At 34.9% G+C, this 22560-nt stretch overlaps 1 protein-coding gene across 1 annotated transcript in view; it reads right to left on the reverse strand.

Moving 5' to 3' along the window:
• The window catches only part of xdh (xanthine dehydrogenase), a 36552-nt gene that overhangs the window by 13635 nt on the left and 357 nt on the right, over nt 1–22560 (reverse strand). Inside the window, exons 3-26 of the mRNA XM_056476565.1 lie at nt 21529–21625; nt 17459–17567; nt 17144–17270; nt 16981–17042; nt 16278–16349; nt 15816–15911; nt 15583–15724; nt 14372–14464; nt 13708–13859; nt 13471–13564; nt 12874–12983; nt 12361–12545; nt 12110–12284; nt 11890–11979; nt 11621–11790; nt 9722–9848; nt 6663–6785; nt 4656–4752; nt 4297–4421; nt 3075–3208; nt 2903–2990; nt 2729–2815; nt 1941–2132; nt 1718–1863 (exon numbers count right to left, since the gene is read on the reverse strand). Of these exons, the coding sequence (XP_056332540.1) occupies nt 1718–1863; nt 1941–2132; nt 2729–2815; nt 2903–2990; nt 3075–3208; nt 4297–4421; nt 4656–4752; nt 6663–6785; nt 9722–9848; nt 11621–11790; nt 11890–11979; nt 12110–12284; nt 12361–12545; nt 12874–12983; nt 13471–13564; nt 13708–13859; nt 14372–14464; nt 15583–15724; nt 15816–15911; nt 16278–16349; nt 16981–17042; nt 17144–17270; nt 17459–17567; nt 21529–21625 (2893 nt within the window). The remainder of the gene's footprint in view (nt 1–1717; nt 1864–1940; nt 2133–2728; nt 2816–2902; nt 2991–3074; nt 3209–4296; nt 4422–4655; nt 4753–6662; nt 6786–9721; nt 9849–11620; nt 11791–11889; nt 11980–12109; nt 12285–12360; nt 12546–12873; nt 12984–13470; nt 13565–13707; nt 13860–14371; nt 14465–15582; nt 15725–15815; nt 15912–16277; nt 16350–16980; nt 17043–17143; nt 17271–17458; nt 17568–21528; nt 21626–22560) is intronic.

Consider the following 22560-nt stretch of genomic DNA (forward strand, 5'->3'; position numbering starts at 1 on the left):
AATATAATATAATATAATACAATATAATATAATATAATATAATATAATATAATATAATATAATATAATACAATACAATATAATATAATATAATATAATATAATATAATACAATATAATATAATATAATATAATACAATATAATATAATACAATATAATATAATATAATATAATATAATATAATATAATATAATATAATATAATATAATACATATAATATAATACAATATAATATAATATAATATAATATAATACAATATAATATAATATAATATAATATAATACAATATAATATAATATAATATAATACAATATAATATAATACAATATAATATATAATATAATATAAATATAATATATTATTATATAATATAATATAATATAATACAATATAATATAATATAATATAATATAATATAATATAATACAATATAATACAATATAATATAATATAATATAATATAATACAATATAATATAATATAATATAATATAATACAATATAATATAATATAATATAATACAATATAATATAATATAATATAATATAATATAATATAATATAATATAATACAATACAATATAATATAATATAATATAATATAATATAATATAATACAATATAATATAATATAATATAATATAATATAATACAATATAATATAATACAATATAATATAATATAATATAATATAATATAATATAATATAATATAATACAATATAATATAATATAATATAATACAATATAATATAATATAATATAATACAATATAATATAATATAATATAATACAATATAATACAATATAATACAATATAATATAATATAATATAATATAATACAATATAATATAATATAATATAATACAATATAATATAATATAATATAATACAATATAATATAATATAATATAATACAATATAATATAATACAATATAATATAATATAATATAATATAATATAATATAATACAATATAATATAATATAATATAATACAATATAATATAATATAATATAATACAATATAATATAATATAATATAATACAATATAATATAATATAATATAATATAATACAATATAATATAATATAATATAATACAATATAATATAATATAATATAATATAATACAATATAATATAATATAATACAATACAATATAATATAATACAATATAATATAATACAATATAATATAATACAATATAATATAATATAATATAATATAATACAATATAATATAATATAATATAATATAATATAATATAATATAATATAATATAATATAATATAATATAATATAATATTGTTCAAAAGCCTTATTTTAGTCTTGTTTAGCAAAGTTCTAATGACCAGAAATATTTATATTTTGGCCATTTCATTAAGATTCTATCAAGGTTAAATTAATGGAGATTTTGAATGGAGTTTACTAAGAATTTAGTTAGTTCCACCCCACGCCCCCCCGCCCCACACTTTGATTTAGATTTTCCCCCTCTGTTCAGGTAATCCCATACTCCCTATATAAAATTTAGGTCTGATCTCTATGAAGGCTTGTTCATGACTGTTGGTGTTTCCCGTTGCTAAAGCTAATGATGGCCTATAAACATTTGAACAGAACTGTATAAAAATACACAATTAACTATATTTTTATGATAATTCCTCATATAATATAATTTCTACATCACTTATCCTAAATTCAGATTTATTTTTTCCTCACCTGTTGTATTGTTCCACAGCATCCTTGCGCTTGTTGAAGTCTGAGAGCTGCATGCACTCCTCCCAGCAGCGAGCGATGGTGAACTGGTCCAGACGTTGATTAAAGTGTGTGAGATCTCCCTCATTATACATGTTCATCCTCCTCACCTGGAAGCAGCAGAGGATTGTGAAACATTTGTGTGCATGTGTCTGGACTGTGGGGGAAATAATTATTCGGTTTGAACCTCTTCAGCTGGCAGACCGCAGCTCAAGGCCACATCGCTCATCCAGCTCTCTGCGATCATCATGCCCTGCGGCCCACCAAAGCCTCTGAATGCAGAATTAGATGGCAGGTTGGTTTTACACATGAAGCCTGTGCCACAAATGTTAGGAATGTTGTAAGAGTTATCCATGTGGAACAGCGCCCTCTCCAGGATCTGTGCATTGAGAAATACAACTGATGTTTACAGCGGAGACCATACATAGGCAAGGCAAGGCAAATTTCTTTATATAGCACAATTCATACACAGCAGTATTCAAAGTGCTTTACATAAACAAGAATAAAAGAAACATAAAATGTAATTATAACAAATAAAAACAACAAAGAATAAAAAAAATTACTAACAGAATAAAATCTGTTAAAACAGGGTTTACAGAAAAAATTAAGAAAGACAATAGTGTGATCTGCCGGTGCTCATTCAATAAAGGCACAGCTGAACAGATGTGTTTTAAGTCTTGATTTAAACGTGCCTAATTTAGAAGCACATCTGATCATTTCTGGAAGCTGATTCTAACAGCAAGGGCCACAGTAGCAGAGAACAAAATTAGATGACTATTTATTAAACACCTATGCTTTAAGTATTAATATATATGTGCTATGGAATATATCATTTATAAATGAAATTTATAACTTAAACTCTCTTTTACACCACTGAGGGTTAGCAGGGTTGGTGGGAATATGTAATGAGTCTTATTGACAACTAGGGGGCGTCAGACGTTCAAAACTTCGGGACAGACATTCAAAAGCACTCACTGACAATGACAGGTCCAATGAATTGCCTGCGTTGCTGTAGAGCGTCACCTCAAGTGCCATCACTCTTCCATTCTTCATAAAACCCACCTAAACATGAAGTTACAAAGCAATAGAGTTTCATAAAAGTCCAACAGGGCCAAGGACAATATCTGGGTAATTCTCATATACTTTTACCTTGTACTGTCCAAAGAAAGGATGGCGGCCACCTGTGACCAGCATGTCCTCATCACGATCTAACATGCAGCGAACCGGGCACTTAACCCTAAAGGAAAAACACGAAACAATATGTTTAACCTACACTAAATGTTCATCACCAACATATGATTATTTATTTGCGTAAATCTACCTTTGTGCGGCAACAGCAACCACAGTGGATAGAATGGTGCTCCGACTCTCTTTCCCTCCAAATCCTCCACCCATTCTTTTCACACGACACACCACCCGATTGGCAGGAACACCTAGAGCTTTAGCCACCAGAGCCTGGGCCAAACACAGCAGAACATGTGCATCAGGACAGTCCAATCAAAATTATATTTTGCATTAATAGTATTTTAAAATTAGACAACCAATAGCAATAGCAATTTTGGTGGCCAGAAATACTGTAAAATTTACAATTACACTACATTAACAATTACAATTGTGCTGTAAAATTACAGCACATCTGATAATTTATTGTGTAATTGTACATTTTGCCAGTAATACTGTAAAAATGGGCAGTAATACTGTCAAACTTACAAGCGCATCTATCTATCTATCTATCTATCTATCTATCTATCTATCTATCTATCTATCTATCTATCTATCTATCTATCTATCTATCTATCTATCTATCTATCTATCTATCTATCTATCTATCTATCTATCTATCTATTTTTGCGTTTATCTGATTTGAGCCTTCAAAAACTTTTACCATAACATGCTTTTTAATTGCTTGTTATTTCATTATTTATTAGATTTTAATTTGATAGATTACAAAATTAATAAATTACATTTTATAAACAAAATTGTATTTTTTAATTTATTATCTATTAATAATACAATAAGTACACTTTATTTTTGTTTGTGTTGTCTTTTTTAAACATTCTTTTTCAAAAGTCTTGTCTAATGTACAATTCAAACTTATTAAATTGATAATTCACCAAAAACATAATTTTTATTTTTAAAATAATACATTTATATTTAAATATAATAAAAATATTTATTCACCCTCCACTTGTCCCAAACCAGATTTTTATTATTATTATTATTTTTTTTCCTTTTTTTTTCTGTTGAACACAAAGGAACATATTTTTGAAGAATGTTGGAAAAGGTAACTAATGTCTTCAATTGTATTTGTTTTGCGACTATGGATGTCGATGATTACAAGTCTTCAAAATAGATTATATTTTGTATGAAAAATAAAAACCAAACCTATTTGGAACAAGTCAAAGATGAGTAAACAATGACAGAATTTTCATTTTTGTCTGACCTATCCGTCTAACTGTTTTGATTTTGTGATTGTATTGATGTGGATCTGAATTATTATCATACACTAAATCCTAAAGAGACTGATTGATTTGTGTGTTTACTTGTGTCTTGGAGGCCGACTGTGTGGACACAAACAGCTCCATTTCTCCATCCTCTCCACGAGGGACAGCCAGCGTGCAGTTAGTCTCCAGATAAAACTGTTCCTGTCCTCCAATGTGCATCTCACCTACAGAATCACATAGATATCATAGATATTGATTAGATATCAACTCAATAAATTAAAAGAAAAGCAGGTCTGACCGAGATAAAATGGTGGCAGAGAAAACTGCAGATCTACCAAGGATTACATACTGTTTCATCAATAAGCATAATGTGTAATCTATTTATTAGGTATATTTTCTTCAGAAAAATGCAGTGTATCATGTTATGATTTTAAATAAAAACATGGACGTATGAATACCGTGCAGGATGTGATCAGAGTCTTTAAATCCTTGTGCAACATCTCCTCTTTCTATAGTTCTAACTGGCTCGAAGAATGACTTGTTGTTAATAGCATCCTGTTTGAAAGAGTGAACGCAAACATGTTAGCAAAGCAGACAAGCTTATCTCTCCATGTGTTATGTATTTGTGAACTACAAGCCGTTTGCCTGAAAACCTTGAAAAATCTGGTTATGTAATAATGACAGCAGAAAAACCGCTAAACAAGGGTGAAAGGTCAGAGCACATGACCAACATTTTTCTCATTTAAATAATGTAGATCAGTGGTCTTGAGTCCTATTTTAGTCCTAAAAATATCCATGTTAATTTATTGGATAAATGCTTTGGATAAAAGAGTTTTTCATTAATTTTTTCAGCATTTCTGTTTTCTTTTGTTTAACATGCACTGTAAAACATCCTGGGTTCCATACAATCGATTTGTGTTGGGACATAATGAAGGAATTAAGTTAACTTAGCAGTTTTTATAAATTTAAGTGGAATAAACATTAAACAATTAAGTTGTTACAAAAAAACTCTCACGGATTGTATTGATTCAGCTCATTTTAAATAAGTAGCTTGAACAAACAGCAAATGTCATTTTTGAGTGTGTGAAGTAAACAGGGCTCGACATTAACTTGTCTGCATACCAGCCACTTTGGCTAGTAGTTTTCCAAAGTTTTTGTATTTTCACTAGCCATCATTTTATTATTAGGAAAATACATTTAATATGCTTAAATTTCACTTTGGCATGCTAAAATGACTTAATGTTAAGTAATTTTACTTGATTTGGGTCATTTAAAACTCCTGTGACCACCCAAATTCTAATATGCAAAATATACCAGCTGGTATACAGCAGGCAGCATTTGAAGTGGATCAAAACATTTCATCACAGTTGACTTAAAAACAAAACACTCGTTCTTGTCTTAGGACAACTTTGATGAACTTTTTGATGCACTTCAAATGTTGACTAATACCAAAGTCCCTTTAAGGCAAGTAATTTCACTTGGCGGCCATCTTTGAAACGCCTCTCGGGCAGTATGCTCAGGCATTCAATTTGCATGAGGAAACATCAAATTCTTTAAAACTGCTTGTCAAGCTTATGATTAAATTTCATATTAGGAATCACCAATAATATTAAACAAAAGCTGTCTCTTTAGTTTCATTTCTAAATGATCGAATTACACAGTATCTGCAGAAACTCATGTCCGATCCGAGCCCCTCCCCTGGAGAATCGTCAGTCTAAATCGATTAATGATTGGCTCCTGTACTAGAAGGTGGGGCTTCATTCGCCATATTTACCTTTACACTTTCTCCTCATAGACTGCTTTTCCCATTCAGAGCTAAACAGGTGATAAGTCTTGTGTATACTATAGTCTTTGCTAATACAGTAATCTTTACTACAGGTCATATCATATATAAATAGAGTAATTTCTAACGAATACAATAAAAGTTGAACCTGGAAAGATGCCATATTTTATATTTTATATATTATTTATATGATATGACCTGTAGTGTATGTATTAGCAAAGATTTTAGTATACACAAGACATATCACCTATTTAGCTTTGAATAGGAAAAACAGTCTATGGGGTAAAAAGTGTAACGACCAATATGGCGAATGAAGCCCCGAACTATGAACTATTTATTAAATTGTTTTTAAAATAGTTATAAACAACAACATTAAATATTCTAGTGCTGCAGATTAGAATAAAAAAATAAATGTTTTGGCTAAGTCACAAAACACTAATTTACATTTTATGTGTGTATGAGTTACAGATATTATTAATATCATAACCATCTTTTATGAAGCAAACGTGACATGAAGCTTTTGTAGTGTCGTATTGCAATTAGTTAATTCACATGACTGTTTAGAAAACTAGAATTTAAAAATATTCAACCTGTCAATGTGGCTAGTCTAACTGCCACAGTTGAAATCTATTGCATTTGGCAAGTGTTAATGTCAAGCCCTGGAAGTAAATACTGTACAGACCTGAATGGTCACAATGACAGGCTTCAGTTCCTCATAGCTGATCTTCACTGCTTTGGCTGCTCTCTGAGCATGAGCCTGTGTGTCCGCCACAATGGCCCCCACTATATGTCCAATGCATGTGACCTAGTATAAAAGATCAGATTGCAGACACATTATATGCATGTAAGCCATATCAAACATACACTACTAATCTAAAGATCAGGAAAGTTTGTTAATATTGTTTACATATATTTTCATATTCATCAAGGCTACATCTGTTATTCAAAGGTAAAATTATAGTATAATCAAAAATAACTGATTTCTTGAACAGTTAATTGTAAATAAATGTAAACATAATATTTGTTGCTTCCAAAAATTAGGTGCCATTTTTTACAGTGTCTGTGTTTATCTTTGATAACTGTATCTCCCGTTTAACTTTACTTTTTCACTGTGAGTAAAAGAGGGTTCCTCAGGAAACTGCTATGGGTCTCTGCTGCAAATGTGTAATATTGTATAACGTAGATTAAGATTATATTTAACTTTGCCACATCATAGACATTCGACCATTAAAGCACACGTCAAAGCATCAATAAATGAATATGCCATTCAAAAATGCCTGATCACAGAATAGCCCAGTATGCAGTCAGGTGAGACGCATGTGAGAAACATTTTGCACAGGAACTAATGTACGTCTGTCCCAAATGCATTGGGTCGTTTGCTACAACTTCCAAATGATACCCACTGTTTTGTGAACAAAATGTAAAAGCCATTGCGCTACGGTGGTCTCACGCCTGATCCACTGCATCATAACTAACAAGAGACGTCTATGCAAGAAGGCACATGCTGTCTTAATCAGTTAAATAGCTGCTTGTGCAAGATGTCTCTTATGAGAAATACTTATACTGTCCCCTTTTAACATCATGTTGACTATAGTTAATCTGTATCTACGTGTCTACAACAGCTTAATATCTGTAAAAAATTTGGATCAGACTGTCTTTTGAAAATATAGCCTCAAAACCAAGGCAACATTTAGTAAATTGAGAAAACTATTTTAAATCCTTCTAAACAAAAGTGGATTTCTTCGTTCTGGAGGGCTCTGTACTATTATAACACGTTCTGTACTCCACACATCACATCAATTTGGGAAAGGGAGCTTGAAGGCAAATATCTTGGATATTTTAGAGGAAGAATGGGAGATGGTTTGGTCTCTAGCCAATATGCTTTTAGTCTGCAATAGGGCTAGAGCTGTTTAGCTTAGGAAGCTACATAGAATACATATTACACCTCATTTATGACTCGAATACAATGCAGCTCACTCACCTCTCTGCCTTATAGCCAAATATAGGAGATTACATTCTATGTGTGTGGGATTGTCATAGGATCCAGACCTACTGGTGCAGAATTGTGGCTCAAATAAACAACATCTTAGATCTGGCCTTGGATATTGACCCTCTGTCCCTTTTCCTGGGTTTTCCTTGCAAACTTATACGTAACAAGTATAATCAACGCTTGTTTTGTCTGTTAACTTTCGCTGCCAGCAAAAACTTATTCCATAAAAAATGGCATTCGATTATTAAAGAGACTATTCCTCTGGAAGTTCGAACATGTCTTAGTCACTTCACAACAGACACATTTATCTGCATATGGACACCATATCTAGACAGTATAAGCATCTCTGTTTGTGATATTTTGAGATTTGGAATCAGGGGCGTCGCTAGACCCCATTTACTGGGGCACGTGCCCCAGTAAATGTGTTTAGTCACAGTTTACTTTACATGCAAGTGTATTAATTAAGAGTGGTAATCCCAGAATAAAGGTGTTATTCTCTATGTACAACCGAATCAACCCTTGCAAACGCAATGTATTTTAATCAAAAACAAACTGACGCATTTGCACAGAAAGCTATTCCCGCGAACCTCACACATTGCTCCTGCTTCCACTGTGAACCCCGGTCGTTTAACACGAATGTAGAAAAAATATGCACCGCTCATACATTGTGAAACTGGCGTAACAGTCTTTAATTCAGAGCTGTCGGCATGCAGTACGTTTTGGAAGTTGGCAAAACTAATGTTTAAGTAATATGATAATGATCTTAGTTTGACTAAACATGGCTTCTGTAAGATGATTTTTTTGTATAAAGCACAAAGGAGAGATGATGAGTCAGGTAGATTAGACTTAACATTAATGCTACGCCATCAAAGTCAAGTCTCAGACAAAAGATAATTCTATACAGTTTTTGTGCACTCTACTTCCGAATTGTCATATAAAATTTAATTTCATGCAGAAGATTTCTTAGAAGATCTTGCATCACTCCAGTTGTGTCTTTACTTTGGATTGATTTCTGTTATTTATTTAGAATAATGTTTGTATAATAATAATACTTTTATAATAATAATAATTAATTTTCCTTCGGCTTAGTCCCTTATTTATCAGGGATCACCAGAGCGGAATAAACCACCAACTTATCCAGCATATGTTTTACACAGCGGATGCCCTTCCAGCCGCATCACAGCACTGAGAAATGTAGGGGGAAGTGTGTGCGGTTGGATATTAATTTGTAATCTGTTTTCACCAATTGTTCTACAGGTCCTGACATATTGTTGCTTGTAGCACAATGCTCTAATGTTATTGCCATATGTATATTCCTGTATGTGCAGTTTTATTATTTGTCAGGCATTTCATGTTGTGTTTTTAGTTTTATTTTGTCAAAAGTATTGATCACCGTACTGAGCATTGGGTTCACAAGAGACTCAATTGTAAGCATCTTTCAGAACTACCCAATAGTATCTGGATACAACCTTTATGATGCAAGCTGAGACTGCATCTCTCAGAGATGCAATGTCAGACACAATGCACTCAATGGAGCTAGTGACGTCACTATGACGAGTAGGGTTAGGTGTGGGTTTAGGTGAGCCTATTCAAAAGCATTGCATGCAGCTCAGATTGCATCTGCACCTAGTCTGCTGCCAGACCCCTCTCGAACTACCAATGTTAATACCAGGTAGACAGAATGTCTAATCATAACACAAAATAATACCATATAAAGCACAGAACAATCACTGTAATATAGACTAAATCACCTTATCATCTGCAAAAACTGTCTCGTCGTAGACAACAGGTCCTGTCATATTACTTCCAGGGATGTCTTTGGCAGAAATAAATGCAACCACTCCAGAAACAGACATTGCACTGGAGGTGTCAATGGATCTGGAAAGAAAACATGCACATATAGTTAAGCCTTAATCATGGATAATCATTCTCTTGGATCACAACAATCTAGTTTCACTGAACCTGTTTATGACCCGAGTCATAAAAATAACTTAGGCTCACATTAACATAATCAATGTGGATGTGCTAAATCATAGTCTTTGCTTTAAAATGAATAGTTAACCTAGAAAAGGAAATTCTGTCATTTAGTTACCCTCAGCTGTTTCAAAACTGAATACATTTTTTGAAGATATTTTGAAGAATGTAGGCAACCAATTAACCAACTGTAAGTTCTTGGTTTAGACTTTAGGATGTAGTCTTGGTCTGGGCCTGAGGAAACATTGTCTTAGTCTGAGTTGTTGGGTCTACTGTCTTGATCCAAGTCTTAGGATCTCTTGTCTTGGTCTGGTTCTTGAGAGGTGTTGTCTGGTTCTTAGGGTCCCTTATTTTGGTATGGGTTTTGAGGGGTATTCTGGGTCTTAGGAGCTCTAGTCTTGGTCTTGGTCTCAGGGCTTTACTGTATATATTTTTGGGAATCTTAGGGGCTCCAGACATGGTCTGGGTCTTAGGGTTTCTAGTCTTGGTTTGGGACTTGATTGGCATCCTGGGTCTTAGGGTCTCTTGTATTGGTCTGAGTCTTAAGGGGTGTGGTCTGGGTCTCAGTGTCTCTGTTTTGGTCTGGGTCTAAAAGGGTGTCCTGGGTGTTAGGGTCTCTTGTATTGGTCTGGGTCTTAAGATGTATGTTCTGAGACTTAGGGTTTATGTTTTGGTCTGGGTCCCGAGAGGTGTGGTCAAGGTCTTAGGGTTTCTGTTTTGGTCTGGGTCTTGAGGGGTGTGGTTTGGATCTTAGAGGCTCATGCTTTTGTCTGGTTCTTTAGGGGTGTGGAATGTTTCTTACGGTCTCTTAATTTGGTCTGGGTCTTGAGGGGTGTGGTCTGGGTCTCAGGGTCTCTTGGTTTGGTCTGGGTCTTGAGGGGTGTGGAATGTTTCTTAGGGTCTCTTAATTTCATCTGGGTCCAGTGGCCTGGGTCTTAGGTTGTCTTGTTTTGGTCTGGATTTTTAGGGGTGTGGTCTGGGTTTCCTTAGGAGACTCTAGTCTTGGTGTGGTTCTTAGGGTGATCTAACCTTAATGTGAGTCTTAGGGTATTGTCTTGATCTGGGTCTTAAAGGATCTATTTTTAGGTCTGGGTTTTAAGGTATCTTATTCTGGACTGCGTCTTGAGTGTGTGCTCTGGGTATTAGGGTCTCTTGTTTTGGTCTAGGGTCTCTTGTTTTGGTCTGGGTCTTAGAGTCTCTTGTTTTGGTCTGGGTCTTAAGGGGTATTCTGGGTCTTAGGTTCTCTTGTTTTTGTCTTGGTTTCGAAGGGTGTAGTCTGTGTATTGGGGTTTTCTTATTGTGGTCTATGTCTTGAAGGGGGTGTCTTGGTCTTTTTGGGTCTTGTCTTGATTTATAGGGAGTTATCCTGATTTGGGCCTTTGCGTCTCTGGTCTTGGTCTAGATCTTAGAAGAGTGTAGTCTTGGTGTGGTTTTAGGGGCTCTGGTCTTTGTCTGGGTCTTGGAGGAACTGGTCTTAACCACATCTCTATACTTTGGCAATCAATGGGGAACTAAAACACACATTTGGTTACCCAAAGTTTATGTCCAAAAGTACACAGAATTTCCTAATGGATTAGACCAAATTAAAGGTGAGTTTGAAATGACAGAATTTTATTTTATGTAAACTACTCAATGCAAATGATTTGAAAACATGACATATATCCTTTTCAACTAACTTTATGAGGGCATGAGCTTTAGTGCTGGTGACTAAAGCTAAATGAAGTTCATTTTCATAGCAGGGCATGTCATCACAGTAAACCGCTTCTCCTGTGGCCTGCTTAAGAGCAGAGAGGTGTGTGATAGGGCGCCCAACAACATCATCCTTATTTTGACCTGGAGGAACTTCCTACAAACACCCAAACAAAGTTAATTAATCTGTCAACACATAAGATTAATAGCTAATTGCTGATTAATTAATAAATGCTGCATGTGCAGTTATGTTAACCTGATAAAGCTGTACACTGGAAGGTGTGTCCATTTGGAAGAGCTCAGTAGCAGTGGAAAACTCAGGTTGAATGTCTTCAACAGTAACACCCTTTAAAGATATATATTACAGTGACAAATAGTCCTTGACTTTTAAACAATTAGGAGTAGAACCAATGTTCTCTTTCTTGGAAGAGTGTACAATTTTTTTAAATCTTGATTGTATAATCAGAATTAAAAACCTCCATCTGCAGGTTCACAGCCAGTTTGTGCTGGACAGTGAGGAAGAATTTGTAGAAGAGGCTGATAGTCAATGTGCGCCTGTATGTCACCATCCCACCTGGAGCTGAGGGAGATAGACTCATTTCCTCAGCCAATGAGCTGCAGGCTTCCTCTAAAAGATTTTCATTCCATTGCCTGCAATCAAATAAAGATTTTTGTGAAGCTGATGCATGAAACCATGAAAATGAGAAAGCTGTACATCATCATTTACCTGGCAAGCAACTTGTTGCACGTGGCCATAGCAAGAACAGTGACAGGGGCCATTCCTCCATAGCTTATCCGAATACTCTGCACGATATTGGATTGCTTCTTGAAATATACATTCATCCCACACGTGACAATAGAGATATCATCCTCTTTGCGAGGGGATTGCTTGAAGGCTGAGAAGTACTGGCCCTAAAAACCAATTGATCAGACAGAATGAGAAGTGAAATTCAGTAACCATGTCGTTTTCATCCAGAAAGATTTGTTGTTCAGTGGTATACACAGACACGCACAAGAGATGTATGGAAAAGTATGAATGCATTTTTTTTCTCTCATATGACTTCAGAAGTCTATTTCAGCATTGACAATCCAGACTGACATTAAGTTTCATTACATGAAGGAGTGTAATCAACAGATTTTTCCAGATCCTTGTATTTCACAGATGACAGAACATCCTATGGCTTTTGATGACAAAGTTATCATTTGGGACACGTTCAACTAGAGAAATGGATATACAGACCTTTTTTGTGTATGGAATCTCAATGGACAAAAGAATCTCCTCTGGCTTCAAAGCAGTCTTACGATAACCAGGGAAGAACTGGTCATCCATTTCAAGAACACGTTTCTTCCCTTTAAACATCAAACAGATATTTGTATAGAATATGCAATAGAAGTTTAATTGATGTAAAACTGATTTCTGCTATTGTAACATCTGCAAAAAAATAAATAAAACCCTGGAGACCTGGAGTATCAACAAAACACTTAGGGTCAACAGCCTGCAGTATATGCTACTAGGCTAACATGTGCTGTGAAAGTCCTGTTTACCACAGGTTTCAGTATCCTTAACCCTTACCCTATGTAACACAATCATCCATTTGGCTAACAAACACCAGGGAACTTCTAACTTTATAATTAGCATTGCTAATTTGTTATAAACCTATTAGCAATAACCATCATAACATTCAGACTACAACAGAATTATGCGTAAAATCAGTGCACACCAGTGGAATCAGATAATTCTAGCGATTTTCCACATAAACTGGCTCTGTATTCTGTATCAGACTGTGCATTGCTACAACCTTTGATCCTTGAACAAAATAAAAACAGGGTTGTGTACCTTTGGACATCACTGTTAGCTTGCAGCCAGCTGCCATAAACACAGGATTGAGGTCTGAAATGGGACTTGCCGTCATAATATTTCCACCGACAGCCTGAAAGCATGAATACATTAAATAGCTGAAATTGATAATGTATAAATACATTTATAATAACTTAAATTTTACTGTGGATGTTATTAATTGTTATGTTATTAACTGGCACTTTGTGCCACTTTTTGTTTTCAGGAACAACATACTGCAACATTTCGGATCTGCTGTCCTGCAAACCATCGCAGCTGCTCTAGAACAGCCTTAAAAACCTCAGTTTGATAAGCGGGAAGCTTCTTCACTGCTGACTGCAGGACGTCACCCAGCACAGTCAACGTCACTGATGCGCCAACCTCAATACCTGAGATAGAGAAGATTAAATGGTAAATATTAATCACACTAAATAGTGAATGCCATCAGAAGACTAGACCAGGGGTGCCAGAACATTCTCCTTGGGGCCCAATGTCCTATAGAGTTTAGCTTCAACGCACTTGCCTGGAAGTTAGTTCTAGTAAGATTCTGACTATAGATGTTTTTGGTGATAGGTGTCAAACTCAGTTCCTGGAAGGCCAGAGCTCTGCACAGTTTAGTTCCAACTACAATTAAACACACCTGATAAAACTGATTGAGTCCTGCAGGTAAGTGTGTTGAAGCAGGGTTGGAGTTTAACTGTGCAAGGCTGCGGCCCTCCAGGATCTGATTTTGACACCCCTGGTTTAGGTGTTTAATTTGGGTAAAAGCTAAAACCGGTGGTCCTCCAGGAACCGGTCTGGATGCCCCTCAGAATATACTGTATGTTACTATATTGTTAAATAATACTGTATGTGCTTTAAATCATCATATAACATCCCTTAAGGTTAGTGGCTCACTTACCATCCTGAGTGTGTTGGATAATATTCAGTTCTGGAATGTAAGCTGGTGCCAGAATCACAGGATAAAGAAGGTTTTTAAATTTCATCTCGATGCCTAGAAAACAGACTCAAAACAGTCACAATCTTCTTTGAAACAACTGAGCACTGCAAAGAGGAAAAATTAAATGGTTTTGGTAGATTATGTTTATGAACATTCTTGAATTGTCCTGTATTGTTTTGTGTTGGGGGCTGGGGCATCACAGTGGTGCAGTGGGTAGCACAATCGCCTCACAGCAAGAACGATGCTGTTTTGAGCCCCGGCTGGGTCAGTTGGCATTTCTGTGTATAGTTTGCATGTTCTCCCCCTGTTCGCGTGAGTTTCCTCCGGGTGCTCTGGTTTCGCCCACAGTCCAAAGACATGTGCTATAGGTGAATTAAATTAGCTAAATTGACTGTATTGAATGTGTGTGAATGCAAGAGTGTATTGGGTGTTTTCCAGTGTTGGGTTGCGGCTGAAAGGGCATCCGCTGTGTAAAACATATGCTGGATAAGTTGGCGGTTCATTCCACTGTGGTGACCTCTGATTAATAAAGGGACTAAGCCGAAAATAAAATGAATGAATGAATGTATTGTGTTGGTGTTGAATATCGTGGTTAAATCAAAGATGAGAGTCTTGAAATTCCCATTAGGCATTGGAAAAACATTGTTATGAAAGATTTGCTGACAAATCATCATGAGTTAATACCCTAGCTGCATCTGAATAACTTTTTCCCTAATACTATATGTCTTGGCACCCAGATGGCCTACTAATTCTGCCAATATTCCCAAAGTGTGAAAATAGACCCCACTCCCTAGCCATTATACAGCAGCAAAATATCTTGATTATTACACCGGAATGAGAGTATAGTTGTTAGAAATATCAACCTAGAAAATAGCAACTTTCATTTTTTGTCAGTCTTAGTACACAATGTAAGAAAACAGAAAAGTCAAGCTTTAAGTAGGAAAACTATCAAAACTTTTTTTGGGCAAGATGGTAATAGTCTAATCAGATTCAATGGTTTATGCTAAGCTAAGCTAAAAGTATATAAAAGTATAGCCCCAGACCCAGAGATTGGCTGAATGGATTAACAAATGCTAAAACTCAACTGTTCAACTCTAGGTGACTTGGAAAACGAGGCTATTTCCAATAAAGTCGAGAGTTACTTTAATATTTCTAATCTAAGTGGGCCTTACCAACTTCTGTGTTCCCAATGACTAGTTTGGCATTTGGATAGGTGGCCTTCAGCTCCAGGAGCTCTTTGAGGGAACAGGGTTGAATCCAAAGCACTCGTTCCCCAACAAACCTCATCTCTCTTTGGGTCTGTTTACTCAGACTCTGCAGAGAACAAATATATATGTGAAATAATGCTGTAATCAGCCATTTTACTATGATGGTCTATTATGCAAATTAAACCTCTTATACGCACTACAAGCTCAGGTGGAAAAATAATCTCTTGTGTCGGGTCCAGTGGCATAAACTCTGATTGGTCATACAAGTTCTGAACTGGATGCGCTGAATTTTCCTAAAAATAGAAAGAAAATGTTATTTTTGAAGAACTATAAGCCAGATGTCTCAATACGATATTTATTTATTGCAGATAAATTATGCTTAGATAACATTAAGTACAGTGATTGTAAAACAGTGATCCTGAAGTTTCTACTGTTTGTTTCATGGTTGTACTGTAGATTTGACCTCACACGCTCATGAGTGTTGCTTTAAACATGTGACTGGTTTCCTACGAAGATGCAATGGCTGCCATGTCATTGATTTCCTACCCAAGTATGCTGCAGGTTTATAGTAAATGGATGACTTTAGGACAAAAATGTGTTTGTACTCGGTTTGAGAAAACCAAGAGTGGTGTTTGGATGTATGTTCTTCTTATCCTAACATGCTCTTGTGTGTTTCCATTAGTCATACAGCAGCCATTAGTCTGACTTTTCCCACCGCAACATCTCCCATCCTGAAATAAATAGAGGCAGATATTAAATAAAAGAAGCTGCAAATGAAAAGTAGTTAGTAGTTAATGTAGATATTACATGCTTAGTGCTGTTTAGCAAGGAATCATTTTCTTAAATCTACCAATCAAACAATTTATTAAGTGTCATTTTCTGTTTATTTTTTTCAGAGCCAAAATAAAAACTAACAAACATTTAACTTGATTTACAGAAGATACTTTAAAAAATGTCCTTCAGCACAACAATAGCATAGATCAAACATCTTTATCAGGCATATTTAGAACATAAATCATATAATAAATATATAATAATAAAATAGTAATTCATTGTAATGTGAAATCTTATGTTTACACTTTATACTTTGCTCATACTTTCATTCAAACCTCAATGTTTCACCCGTTTAACAATAAGCTATTGTCATTAAAAGTATATATTTTTTTTAAAGTACAGCCCAGAAGTTGTATTTTGTTCCATGTTTACTTAAATATCTCTGTTATGCTGCTGAATGATGACAGAACATTATTGAAACATTAAAGCAGACTTTCATTTAATATACTTTATGTTTATAAAATCACTTTTGTGAAATTCAATTCAATTATTAGAACTGGAAAAAAGCCTTCTCTTGGTATATCTCACCTTTGTGAATGTCCTATAGCCTTCTAGAATAGGTCTGTACCCAGTGCAGCGGCATAAGTTTCCTGAGTGCAACCAATTGAATAACAAATAATTAATAACGTATACTAAAATAATATTAAATAATTACTTAAGAAAGAAATATTAGGCATAATTTGAAAATCACCTTGAAAAGCCTCCTGAATGTCATGCATGGTGGGTTGTGGGTTGTTTCTTAAAAGAGCGTACATAGACATCACAATTCCCGGAGTACAGAACCCACACTGTGAGCCGTGAGCCTTTGCAATTCGCTCCTGGATAAAACGATTATTGTTGTAAGAATTACTACACCACAAATAAGCAGGACAGCGACATATAGTGTGACGCATGCAGAGGAAACTATGAATGGAGCTAGCAAGTGTCTGTGTTTTAATCATTTATAGTGTGACACGCTTTTCTCATCATTATCTGCAATTCTGGGAGAATAATATTAAACTGTGACCTGTACAGGATGGAGTTTGCTTGCCACACTGCCAATGCCCTCCACGGTTGTCACTGCACAGTGATGCAAAGAGCACAGAGGAGCCAGACAGGCATTAATGGCATAGTGACTTCAAGAGAGAATCAAGGATATAACTATGTAATTTTTGTAAACATTTTAGAATCCTGTATTAATCATATTTGAGTTGCTAACAGTCAATGTTTAGTAAGTTACTACAGAAAGGAAAATAATTACTAATTACAAAATTAAAATTAGTTTTTTTGAAAAGTAAATTACTTAGCTTAATATTGCTTAAAGGGGTGGTCCAGAGTCTATTTTTTGCTCATGCTTCATTTGTGGAAAATCACATTAATTTTTCATTTATCTATACTTTGACTATATACTGCTACTCAGCTAACATGAAAACGACCGCCCTCAAGAGGCTCTGATTGGTCAGCTAACATAATGTGCTGTGATTCGCAGATTGGCTCCACGTCACCAGGAAAAGCGTCAGCCCTTACAAGCATGCGCTTTGCATCTGCTCTGTAAATACTGTGCGTAAGAGTAGCTGTTAGCCGTATCAGTTTGTGCCTGAATCAGACAGAAAAGGACACAGCTGAACCTCATGCCTGCTCTCTAAAATAAAACCTGACTTGTGTGTCTTACACATATATTCAGAATAAGCATGTGTAAGTAATATGAAACGTTCACATATCTTTTATGAGTTCGTTATTTGAGATGTAGAACGCAGGGAAAGCGGCCATATACAGAGACACAGCAGCGCTGCTGAAGATTTACAGCGGTTTGACTGATAAATATGAATTTGTAGCTAAATTGTTAACAGTGCCAAACAGCATTTCCCATTGTTTACATCTTTGTTTATGTCCTTGCTACAACATACCGTTAACGCTAGAAACTGTGCATGTAATAGATCAATTTTAACAAATAAAAATACTTACAGGTTGTGGCTCACAATCCACAGCTTCATCTATTATGATTGGAGCTGCTCCTTCTCTGAGGAGTTTTTAGCCAAATCCCGCACTGAACTGAGAGAGATTCTGGAAGCTGTCCTTTGTCAAATTCTAGCTATATATATATTTTTATAATTTTCTGAAACAATTAAAATTAAACTGTAAGCACTTCTCTCTTTGTGTCGTGTCTTTTGGAAGCCCAAATACAGAAACAGAACAAGTTCTGTGGAAAAGCAAAAAGCAGCGTTTGGATGGCATTTTAGCTTTCTCTGCTACATTACAGCGCCTCTGGGCACACCCCTTAGCTGTGCGGGGTGTATGCCCGTGGTGAATGCACGTAACCTGAAGTGTTTGTGATCCCACTAACCCGGATGTATTTTTTGTAGTCTCCAAACTTTGTTTGCTGTAGGCTTTGCTAAGCTAACTCTGTAAAAGCCCATGTCTCCCTTTGCTTTGAACTTAACATTACACATCAACTAAAGTATAAAAAATTATATCGTAGTGGACCACCCCTTTAAAAGTCTCAACTAAACTCTTTTAATACTCTCTTTTAATGCCTTTTAGCTTCATAAAAAATAAAACACTTATGAAATGTTTAACTATATAAGTATTACAACATGAAAAGTTTCAATGTAATGACTCCATTTTTCATGGATACCATATATTGTCAGAAATTTTTTACTCAGTTCGTTGTTTCTCAAGCATGCGTGCAGCTGTCATTTCAAATGTAAAAAAATCATTATTCTGCAAAATATATTTATATACAAAAATATGATTGGATCTCTGAATCGATTTATACAAAACTGTTAAATTTATGAGTTTATAAAGCAATTCTATCGCCACCACTCTTCAACCTGTATGCAGAAGCAGTCTTAAGAAAAGCACTACCAGAAGACATCAAAAGCAGAGTAACAATTGGTGGCAGGAACACAACAATCTTAGGCCACGTTTATACTGTCAGATCTTGATGCCCAATTTCAATTTGTTGCTCAATCTGATTTTTTTGCCTGTCCGTTTCCACGTTCTTTTAATTGTGACCCATATCTGATTCATGTGTTTACACTTGCCATATAATATACGATGCTGCGCATGTGTAAAGGCGGGTTTTAGAATCTGCACCACAATAGCCACGATGGAAGAACTTGTCTTGCTTTTAGCTCTGCGAAATATGCAAAATTCACCCAATATTAAAATGATTTTGAGGCGGAGGAGGAGGGAAAGGGCTATCATTGCAGCTTGCGCCGATGGTTTATATATGGTGTCTCCACTGACTCATCTCCCAACAGGGTAAGAAGGCAGGTAAGTTCTTCTGTTGACCACTGACCACTTTCCTCCTCCATGTTTCCTCTGTTGTTGTTGTTTACCGCGTCAGCGTCTCCACACAAGCTCTTCCTTTTACGCCATTAAACTGCGGAGAAGTACCACATTGTCGCAAGTTTAATGACGTACCAAATGGATGCCTCAATTAATCCAATCTGCCTGTTTACACGATAGTCGCATTGTCACATATCCTATTTACATCAGATTTATTTCCACATATGAAGGAGGCCTGAAACTGATCTCTGAATATCTAAATCCATGCGATTCTTTCATGTTTACATGGTAATAGAACAGATCCGATCTGTCACATATGACAAAAATATGAAAAAAAAATGGGATTGGGTCACATTTAACTGGCAGTGTAAACGGGGCCTTAGATATGCCGACGACACCACCTTACTAGCCGAAAACAGAGAAGATCTGGAGCGACTCATCCTGAAAGTGCAAGACGAAAGTGAAAAGGTGATGTTGCGCCCGAACATCAAGAAAGCAAAGGTGATGATGACCTCTGAGAATGGAAGATGCAGCATAAAGACCCACACTGAAGAAATCAAGACAATACAGGACTTTATATTCCTTGGTTCCAAGATTGACCAAAATGGGGACGGAACCCTTTAACCCTTGGACGGAATGCAATGGTGAACATGAATGCCATCTGGAAAAGTAAGGATAAACAGCACTGCAACCAAAGCAAGGCTAGTCAATGCGACCGTCTTTCCCATAGCAAACTATGGCTGCGAGACCTGGATGATCAAGAAGACAGACAGATGAAAGATCGACGCCTTCGAGTTGTGGTGCTGGAGGAGACTGTTGTGCATCTCGTGAACAGCGAGAATCACCAACAAGGAAATCCTAGGGTGCATCAAGCGAAAGACCTTGCTGAAAGCGCATCGATGGATTTGCTCTTCAGTGTTTGGAGTCTCAGCAGTGAATATTAAACCATTCTGAACTGAACTGAACTAAACTGAACTGAGCCTAAACTCTGAAAACTGAACTGACACTGTTTCAGTTCACCATAATCTTCTGTAAAGCTGATTTCACACAATCTACATTGTAAAAGCGCTATAGAAATAAAGATTAATTGAATTGAATTGAATTGAATTGAATTGAATTGAATTGAATTGAAGCCAAGATTACCAAATTGAAATGATCCTATTTTGGCCATGTCATGCGTAGCAATTCACTCGAGAAGGCAGTCATGATGGGAATGGTCAGTGGAAGTAGAAGGAAAGGCCGGCCAAGAACTTGTTGGCTTGATACTGTCAAATCTGATACCAACATAAGCATGTGCAAACTCAAAGAAGTGGTGATTAATAGAACTGTGTGGCAGGGAATGATCCATAATGAGCGAAAATCGACCTCAATTGAATGCATAATTGATTGATTGACTGATTGATTGATTAATTTAAAGCAAATATACTGTAGTATGTGATTGTAATTTAATTACTTAAATATTAAAAGCTATCTGTTACTGTTTTTCAGCAGAAAAGTTAGTTAATTATGGTAAGTTGTTTGTAACTAATTTACACTGTAAAAATTTATCATGAACCTGTTAAAGGCTTTAAGGACAGCAGTGCACTTTACATACTTAAAAATAAAGATCCTTTATATGGTTCCATGAAGAGCCTTTAACATCCATGGAAACGTTTCATCACACAAATGATTCTTTAATATTAAAAAGGTTCTTCATACTCAATAAAGTTCTTTATACTTTACAAATGAAAACCTATACACGAAAAGTTCCTTTGGTTCTTTCTGGCCTGTTTATTAGTAAGAGTGTATTGCAACATAAAAAGATACATAATCCTCTTTTGACTTGGATGATATTTGGAGACCATTACAGTGCAGGCTCCACAACCTCCTTCAGCGCATCCCAGTTTGGTTCCTGTCAGACCCACTACAAGTGACAATATTAAGGAGAAAAGCTTGGAATATAGTCATGCGGGAAAAAAATGTTTTACCTAACCAGTACTAATAAGAAACATAGCAGGTGACAGACTCTGTGGTCCAAAACACCACATTTGAAACAACAAATCTGAGTTGTTTGACATGAGAAAGTTGTGTAAATGATTGATGAAGTCAACACAGATTAGTCATAGCTAAACATGCTGTAAAAAGTGCAAACTGATAAGCAAAGATTTTTTTTTATACCAGATATGACTATAAAAATGACTTGTTTGAGCTAAAAAAGCAGATTTCAAACAAAAGATATTGTGAATAATGATTCAGGAGTAGACAGGTAAATATTTTACATGAATATTTATTTATACCAGCTCAAGCTATCTGGACAAATTCCTCTTGTGCTTTTAAAAATGCATTTTGTTGTTGTTGTATATAATAATAACAATAATAATAATAATAAAAAGAATGACTTTTCCCTCCATTTTTGAATTGAAGACAAATAAAGGAAATGCTCAATGTCATATCCCAGAAAATATCTAAACAAAATCTGACTTAAATAAAATTACCTTACTTTTTAGACTGATCATTAAACCAATCAATCAATTGACGATTAATTTATCTCACATTTATTTCACAGTTAAATCTTTTACATGCCGTAGACAAATTTCCAACTGAACAGAACTACCAAATAAAGGCCAAGCAACCACACAGAAAAAAAAACAGCAGACGTAACAGCAAAATAAAAGTGCTGACTAAACTATTAGATAATAATCATTAAAATATAATATTAATATATACTGTGACATCATAACACATTACTGTGACTATCAACCACAATATTGCAGAAACATGAATATCAGTGTCTCATAAATGTTTTTGTTATGGTTTCACATTAGCCTACAACACAGCAGAATGAATAAAAAGGCATTC

This window comes from Danio aesculapii, chromosome 17, assembly GCF_903798145.1.
Source record: "Danio aesculapii chromosome 17, fDanAes4.1, whole genome shotgun sequence".
NCBI lineage: Eukaryota > Metazoa > Chordata > Actinopteri > Cypriniformes > Danionidae > Danio > Danio aesculapii.